The following is a 9,464-nucleotide window of genomic DNA, read 5'->3' on the forward strand; positions in this document are numbered from 1 at the left end:
CGTGAAGTTGGCATGCTACCTGTATTCATGGGGTTGAACGTGAAGGGAAATAACATAGAGAACACACAGAGGTTTTTGGTTGAATTTGGATGATTTCCATTGATCTCAGTGTATGGCACTATTTATACAGGTTTACAGAGAGGCTATACAAGCTTTGACAATTTGCACAAGGAATCAATATTTACATAGAATCAGGAATCAATATTTAATAAGGTAAATGAATGTGATCACAAAATCATCTTTCCGACACATGATTTCGTGGCCTGATGAGCATGATTCTCTCCATCTTGTCTATCGCCTTGCCACTCTTGGAGAACACATTCTGTCTTTCAGTAACAGCAAGTGCGTGTCTCCATCCACAAGATATTTGAGCTACTTTCTGCCAATGCAAGATGGATCATTAGATTCATTACCAAGATAATTCTCCCAGATGACAAGTCAAAAGAAGATAATCTCCACCGAACTGAATACTACAGAAATGAGAATCTACCTGCTCATGGGGAAATTTAACCTGCACAGGAGAACAGGGATCGATGTTGTCACCCACTCCAACTTGTCCAAACTGTCCACAAAATAGAAAAACGTAAGTAATGAACCGGAAGGGAAATGAGGAACTCACCCACTTGCTAATAAGATGGAAGTGACAGAAAAGTAAAAGCTTAGAAGGGAAAGGAAAAGAAAAATTATTCATGAACCAGGAAAAATTATTTATAAGTGAAAATAAGGGAACACAAACCTTATTGCAACCCCAGCCACAGAGTATTCTGTCAGATTTGAGTTTCTACAAGTGAAATTAAGGACTGCAAACAAACAGTTGCATCTATCATATCCAAGTGAATTTCTATCCAACGCCAATTACTCTAACAATGCTTCATATGTCAATTAGCATGAGTTGGTGCATAATCTAGCAGACGAAATATATTTCCCGAAATAAGTTCAATGACCCACATTCAGAATTATGTGCAAACAGACACACACACACACACACACACAGTGTACTGCTTTAGTCTTTGTTTTTTTTTCAGGTAGCAAGGAACAAGACACAGATATAGTTTGAGATGCATGTGTTGGGCACTATTGTGGAGTGGTCAGGTCCCCAAACATCATAAAAGAGGGGGTTACTGTCTGAATGTGGAGGGTATTCAGTTGTACATTAACTTATACAATTGACACCTCTTTACTAAGTAGCTATTTCTGAAGAAACAAGAATATTGAAGAATTGTCCAACCCTACAGCAGCATCCTGCAGATTTAACTTTCACCCATTCAACTCTTGCTGCCCAAACCATTTCATTACTCTCCATTCTATATTTGTCCGGTAAGCTCCATGCAGTATGATCAGATAACACATAATTGAAATTTGTTAAAAACTATGGCATGGACATCATTCAGCACCAGCCAATTTTTTTTTTTTTTTTTTTCCAATTATCTCAATATTTTCCAGGAAAAATATTCAAACATATAATTGCATATCCAACACAAATTTAGGAATACAATCAAAGAACGTGAACACCAAACTTTGTATGTGGTTTGACTACTTGCCTGCACCTACATCAACACTCAAAGTTCACTCTAAAGCACAACACTAAATCAAACTAAAGTTTTACCGTGCTAAAGCTGCAAACAGTGTAATTCATATAGATTTCATGCCCAAACAAAGGAAGTTCACCGATTGTCTTCCACCTCATATAAGTGATAGGCTCATGCATACCTTTTGGTCCCACTGTTGTAGCATGAATTCAAAATAAACCCTCAATGTTCTATACTTTATTATAAGCAGATCCCTTAAGAATAATAGTTATATCAGTAAACTATTCTTGGGTAAGCCATTCACTTAAGGATGCCATATGGAACCCAACGTTCTAAAAAACTAGTATTGAGACTAGCCTGGGCGGGGATATGAAGAAAGAACAAGGATTGTCTGCCCTCCTTGTTCCCGTGCCCTCTTGTTGGTCACGGTTAAGCCACGTCAACATTTTATATTGTTTTTTTTTATAGAGATAATAAGACAAAAATGAATAGTAATATAAAATGTTGACGTGGCTTAACCGTGATCACACAAATAGAAGGGTATGGGAGGGCACGGGAACAAGGAGGGCAGACAATCCTTGTCCATGAAGAAAACGCCTCTGCCAAGCAAGAGTGGGCTATAGACGAGCCTAGGCGTTTGGGAAGCGAGCCTGAGGCGTTATCGAGGCGCCACCTAGGTGCGTGAATTCTTTTGTTTTTTTTTATACAGCCCAAACCCAAAACGACGTCGTTTTGCGCAGGGTTTTTATAAAACTCAAAACTCTTTCGTCTTCTCCCACCTTTCTTTACTTCAAAATTCCCAGTCTCAAGCCAACGCTGCCCTTCTCCAATCTAACTTGTCAATTTCCCACAAGTTCTCAACAAACATAATTTTAAGTTTAAGGTTAGGGCTTCTCACCATTGGGGTTTATGAAAAATTAAAAATTCATGCTAATTTTATGTTTCTAACTTAGTATCTATTAGTTTATTATATTTTTTATATACAATTATATATTAAGTGTTATAACAATTTTAGGTACCCTCACACCTCGAGGCTATCCATGGAATGCCTTGGCTTCGCCTTCTCCTTTTAAAACATTGATGGAACCATAGAGTACAGTGATCAGGTATACTCTAAGGCGGGCTGTCACCTTCCAAAACAAGATTTCCACTTGAAATCTGTCTGGGATAATACTCCCCATTGACATTATGCCTAATCTTATAGCTTTCCAGCTTAAGGGGCAATTTGTGTTTCTGTTACCTGTAAAAAAAGAGCCTGCTTTGACAATCCTAGACAACAAAGCACATCCATTAGGTGGAGCCCCAGCACGGATGCTGAAGCACCATATTATCTCTCTTCCAAAGCCTAATCTCTAACCCTTTAGGAACCTCCCCGACTACTTTCAAGACAACGCCACTTTGAAAGATCCAATTCTCTTCTGTAATTTCAACTTAGTGCAGAATTTACAGATGAAAGAAAAGCAATCTAATGAACACAATATGCATTGATGGGGGATATTACATTGTCTGAGGGAAAGTTGTCCCTAAAATTATGCAAATTTTATTTGTACCTTAAGGTCATAAACTATGTTAAAATACTACAACATAGGGCTTACTGTCAGATTTCTAACAATGCCATCTAATACTCCGTTAGATACTGTCATGGGCACATGACTCACTTTTGAGGCAATATTTGACTGCTCAGTGCTCACCAACTTGCCCGACCCCCAAAATCTCCAAATTCCCTCTTTTTCTTCCCTCCATTTTTGCCCTGATTTTGGACAGCATAAGCCCTACTTAGAGATGTTGGGTGGTTCAAGGGGTAGAAGGGAATTTTGCCCTTCTGTTAACAATACTTGGTTTCAAATCACATTTACTTAATACCATAAATGATGGCTAAAATCAGAATAAAGTAAACAGCACCGGATCTTAAGGCTTACATTAACCATAGAAACCTTCTCCGGGACCAACAGATCGTTCCTATCACCTAGGCCCAAGTTTCCCCAGCCCCTCCCATAGAGCGACCCATCTTCTGTGACAGCTGCAGTATGTTCAGCACCAGCAGCAACCATTTTGACAGAAACTCTCTGCAACATGATATAAAAAAACTCATTGCATAACCATTTCAGGGAGGTAGGCCAAAAACAATAGTTCTGTAGGAAAGATAATATGAACCAGAAATGACATTAATCTTGGATTACAAGAAATTGGCGATATAGATAGCCAATCAAAGCTCCCAACTACTAAAGAACGATTACAAGAAAGAAAGGAACAGCCATAAATTTATTTAACACTGAATCACATAAGAATGCGAAAATCTTATTCTTGCCCCTACAAAATTTACTTCACCTTGTCTTAAATTATTAATTGTTTACTGCCCTTAATGTATACAAAAACTAGTCAAACCTCACACTCCAAAGAGTATTTGCCTTCTTAACGGCCCCAGCACCCATGTCACCACAACAATAAAAAATACTAACTTCTATGCAAAAGGAACTCTGATCCAAAGACTACCTAGCCCAAGGTTCCAAAGTGTTCTATAAAAAGTAAAGCAAGTAATGGGAGCTTAATGTTGAGAGCTCGACCAACCCAAGAGTATGTGCAATATATTAAAAAACATTCATAAATCTATCACACGAATGAAAATTTGAAAATATAAGAATAAATCATAAGCTCTAAAGAACAAGTTAAAAATAAATGTGGACACAGATACAACTGAGGTGAAGACATGAAGGTAAAATGAAGAGGATCACATGGTATGCAAGTAGCAATATCAGATTATTGGATAGAGGACTTTGTCATAAGTTCTAAATTCAAACATGATACGGCTGTGTTCTTAGCTTATCAAACTTAAGGGGGGTACTTAGCCTAAAACAAAAATACATTTTTAGTCAATTAACAATAGTGTTTCCTCAAAATCACAAGGTTTCCTTCCCCTTTCTATTTTAACTAAAGAAGATTATTTATGTTCGATTGTATTACCCTCCAAGCCAGTAAGACGTCGCTTTCTGTATCGAAAGACATCACGTCAACACCAACTATTGGAGTTCATGACTTAACAGTGATGACATTACAAATAAATGATATTTTATATTCTGCAAGGTAAGTAGGTTGCCTACCTATAAAACAACCAAAAAAAGGGCAATTTGTTTCAGAAACAGCTCTTTAAAAAAAAATGTACCATGCAACACGAAAATCACTTAAATATTTTATTTAAGATACTCAGAATGAAAGGAACTGAACCTGGATAACAGGATCATGGATAGGCTCAGGAAAATGACCTTTACGGCCGGCACACTCAATATCAAAGCTCAATATTTGAAATGGAGCCATCTTCAAAAAATTCCCCTTCTGGAGTATGGCTGATAAGGTCTGAATATCTAAGAAAATGGTTTGTCAAGGACAGATAAATCAAGTAGGAAAGAGCTCCTAATGTAAATGGCATTCATTACATGCTTCACCAAACTCCAAATACTGCCTTGAATGGGTAAGGATACAGGCAATATAACTCTAGCTGGCAGTACAACAAAGGCATAGTTGTCTTATATTGTCCATCTGGGTCCTGCACAGACCTCAATCCAATTTCCACCAACTATGACGCAATCAATCATTAAACGAGGAGCAAAAAGAACATTGCTATCATATCATATGTCATAAATTTCTTCATAAAAGGCCATCAATTAGTATGCCTTTTTCAAGAATGCCTGGCAGATTGGGGGGAATAAAACATTATTAGGCATAAGCCAAATGATGGAAACATTGCAGTACACGTTAATATGCAAGGTGCAAGACACAATATGAGAACTGCCCTCCAAATATATACTTTACGAAGAGTAAATTAGATAAGTACAATGATACAAAAGGAAAGACATGAAAGGAGTAGAAGAACATTTATCATCGAAGAAATTATGAGATAATCAATCATAAAATGCATTCCCCTGCATGTAGGTGTTTCATTCAAGAAATTAATTCAGATCCTGCCAGTTCTCGAATGTTAATGAAACTGAAATTTTACCCCGGCAGCTGGCCACCATTGTTGGCAAAGCAACAACAATTGTGAGAAAGGGTTCAGAATCCTGCTGCTGGTAATACATGATTGACACGCCCCGACCCTGATATTCCCCGAATACCAGGACCGACACGTGCTGGCCGACACCTGGGGGTGACGAAAGCCATTAATTGATACAAAAGCTAAGAATAAGAAATAAATACAGGTTATGAATTTAAAAACAATGAATTAACAATTTAGGAACGTGTTCAGAGCATGTAACTAAACCTAATCACTAACAAGAACTAAGATAAGATTGAATGAACAAATGAGTGGGTCCTGCCCCGAGAGGACTCGAAGATGCCGCTGCGGAAGTACCTTGATGCCGGGGTTATGTGCCTTCATCCTAAGTCCTGAATGGGGGCGCAAAACAAGGGTGAGTGGACCAAGCTTGTATATATACATAGTACAAAAACAGCTATGAACATACTAACCCCCACAGTTTAATAATGAAAACTACTAGAATAATAAGTGATAAGCTTTTCAGAAAACTTTAGCATGCCATAAAACAATTCATATATCCATCTGCAAATCAATCTCAGAAAATCATATCAGAAATTATCTCAGCAATCATGTCAGGAAGCATAACACAAGTTGTGCTGCTAGTGAGTGCACTGAATAACAATACTCCCGGCCCAATGCCTGCACCTCAGTCTCTGTGCCCGTAGCCAGAGATATCTCCCTCCCGGCCCAATGCCTGTCTCCGTGTCCCTCAGCCTTTCGCTAGGGATTATTTCTCCCGGCCTCAATGCCAACACCAGATCCTCGCCCCAGGCGGCATAGTGTTCACTAGGTACGCACAAAACATAATTCATCTCTAAAATACAACTTCGTAGCATAATTTCATCGATCCTCAAATCAAATAATTCTGTAAGGCATGCTATTAAATTATGCAATTCTATCAATAAAACATGCAATTTTCGAAGGTGGTCCACTCACAAATACTCCGTCAAAAGCTGCGCCACTAGCGAAGACAGAAACGTTGCGATGATTGCCCCTAAGTACAAGAACGTACAGTTAATCAAACTACCCAACAATATAATTCTAGGAAATGGAAATGGGCCTTGGATTTGGATAGGTTAGGATCAAGAGGTGGTTTGGGTTTGAGCCCAACCCATACTTATCAACACACACACACATGCAAAGCATGCACTGCTCACACACACTTGCATATATATATATATATATATATATATATATATATATATATATATATATATACATATATAAACACACACACACACACACGGCATGCATAAGCATGCACTGCACAACGCACACACTGTACTCTTCATCAGTACACAAACATACACAACACACACGTGCACCATACACCAACATACCAAACACACACACAGACATCATGCATATATATATATAATCACACACACGCACAGCATCATGCATATATATATATAATCACACACACGCACAGCAAGCATACTTACACACACACACACGGTTCACGCACTTACACACTTGCACATACACATACATACACGCACAGTATACACGGCATGCTCACACACACCCACAGTTGGCATACACACACACGGACACACACACACTTGTACACACACACACCTACGAACTCGTCGGAGTTCGTCGTCGGAACCGGGTTTTTGGCATAGAGAAAAGGTAAGTTCAAAACCCTCGATTTTGACCTTAAAACCAACACAAATAACATGATTAACCCCAGAAATTTGAAGAAGGAACACAATCTTTACCTGGGTTGGAGTTTTAGAGCTTTGAAGCTCTCGGCTTCAATGACAGAAAAACCCACGGTGCTCAGATGGCGCATGCAAGGGTACCATTGAGTTCGTTAGGTCTCAAGGATTTCAAATATATGGTTTTTGGGGTTTGATTTGTGAAGGAAGTGAGGTGAAAGTTAGAGAGAAGCTCTCGGAGCTTAGAGAGTGTGAGAGTTTTTGAGAGTTAGAGAGAGAGAGAAGAAACAGAAAAAGAGAGAGGTTCTGAGATGTGTTTCGGGAAGAGAGGGAAGAAGGGAGAGATCTGAGAGCTGCCACATGGCAGTCTAAGAGAGACAACATTTCTAGATCAAAGGTTAGGATTAAAAGAGAATAAGGGACTAAATTGATAGATAACAAATATGTTCTAGGGGAAAAATAGAAATAAGATGAAAAATGGGGGTGGGGTTTAACAATGATACTCCTCTTCTGCATCATTTCAACACGGCAAATGAATTTTGGTACCCTGCTGTTCCTGTTGACCTCTCCCATCCTCCCCTGTTGAATTACCAAACACAAAAGACAAAACCAATTAAAGTAATGCAACTTAACAAAAACAAAGACATCTGAGCTGCTCAAGAAATATAGTCAAAACATTACCTCAAGAATTCGATGAAACCTAGAAATATCGTCAGGAGCAGGGCCCCTCGATAAAAATGGCAGCGAACTATGTCCTAGGATAATGCGACAACTTATAAGACTCGGAAAAAGGCATATCTTAGTTCAGTTTAGTTTGGTAGCATATATGATTCCCGTGCAGCAACATAGAATACTTGGTAAAAGTTGCATTTCTGAGAACAAATAACCAACATGCTTGACCGAAACAACAACGCGGATGCTTTAGTAGTACAAAATTCCAGGTTTATTCAGGTTTCTCAGTCAACAACCAAACATTGTCACAGCAGAAATTAGGAGCACAAGCTAACCTTCCTTTGTAACACCAAAAATCCGGATAATGATGGCAATGGGAGAGTGGCGGGCCTCAGTCTCGAAAGGGGCTTCGTCGAGGAAGACGTCATCGTCGACGAATTCTTCTTCTGCGGACGTGGCCCGCTGCTTGGCTGGGTTCGCCGCCGGTTGTGGCGGCGCTGGCTGTTTTCTGCTCATGCCTTTGTTCATCGCCTTCGATTTTGCTTTTGGGGTTCTCCAATTGTTTCGAGAGTAATGTGCGAACTCGCCCAATAAGACCCGTGTGATTATTTTCCCGCCAATTTTTTGTGTGTTCCCCTTATTTTCCCTTACACGGAATATTCCATAAAATTTAAAAGAGTTCCTCAAACTGGAAGACTGGAAAGTGGAACCCTCCAATTCAAATGGGCTTTTAAAATAAAATAAAAAATCATCAATTTAATCTCTGAAAATGAACTTTCCGTACCAATTTGGTCTTTCTGTGGTTATTCTGTTAAATTTATGTTAGCGTGCTAATATGACAAACAAATAGATCCCATTTATCAATCATATGACACTAATGGCGGATTTAGAATTTCGACCATGCAAAAAAATGCGTTATTCATAAAAATAGTTGCAACAAATAAAATCGAAACTAATTCAAATTGGAATTATTGGGAATTTAGAGCGAAAGTATTTTGAATCAAATTGTTTGTTCTACTCAATTAACCAACACATAAATATAAAAAAACATAAACTATCATAATTAATCATATCAATATTTTCACTTTTCATGCAATAGATAGAAACTGGAAAGGTTGATTTCATTTCTCATCATCCATGGACCATGAACATGGAATAAACCCTTTGGTGTTGGGCTGACCAACCCTAAACTCTGGGATCGGCCCATTTGTTACTTTGGTCCTCACAACACACAAACAATTTAAAATCTAAGGTTAATTTCAAACTAAGTGCGTAATGTACGTACGAAATATAAACATCGAGGTGCTCTCAAGTCAATTAGGTATTGATCAAACGTAGAAGTGTACGAATGAAAACTTACTTGATTGCAATTCATTTATATGTTTGCATTGCCATCCAGTATTACGGTCTGGTGATATTCCTCTTCATTTGGAAGTGAGGGTCTTAGGTTCAAATCTCGTGTATGGTGAATTTGATATCAAATTAAGCTGCTCATTGTGTGGTTTAACCGAACTCTCCCTCCCCAGTATAAAAATATTGATCTACTCAAAAAAAACACTTTTCAAAAAT

General features: G+C 38.5%; 1 protein-coding gene across 2 annotated transcripts; it reads right to left on the reverse strand.

Annotated features, from left to right (window-relative positions):
• Positions 1-72: 72 nt before the first annotated feature.
• Positions 73-8,595, reverse strand: LOC126601923 (DNA polymerase delta catalytic subunit-like). Of its 2 annotated transcripts, XR_007615860.1 has the most exons (9): positions 8,231-8,595; positions 7,905-7,978; positions 7,720-7,802; positions 5,524-5,600; positions 4,752-4,888; positions 3,449-3,595; positions 3,188-3,279; positions 491-562; positions 73-379 (listed from the first exon to the last, which is right to left on the reverse strand). XR_007615860.1 is itself a non-coding variant. In XM_050268700.1 (7 exons), the coding sequence occupies exons 1-7, from the start codon at positions 8,421-8,423 to the stop codon at positions 3,217-3,219; spliced, it is 774 nt and encodes a 257-aa protein (XP_050124657.1). In that variant the 5' UTR covers positions 8,424-8,595; the 3' UTR covers positions 2,989-3,216. The 2 variants fall into 2 exon arrangements, 1 of the variants encoding a protein (XP_050124657.1); XM_050268700.1 differs by lacking the exons at positions 73-379; positions 491-562 and having other exon boundaries at positions 2,989-3,279.
• Positions 8,596-9,464: the final 869 nt, after the last annotated feature.

This window comes from Malus sylvestris, chromosome 15, assembly GCF_916048215.2.
Source record: "Malus sylvestris chromosome 15, drMalSylv7.2, whole genome shotgun sequence".
NCBI lineage: Eukaryota > Viridiplantae > Streptophyta > Magnoliopsida > Rosales > Rosaceae > Malus > Malus sylvestris.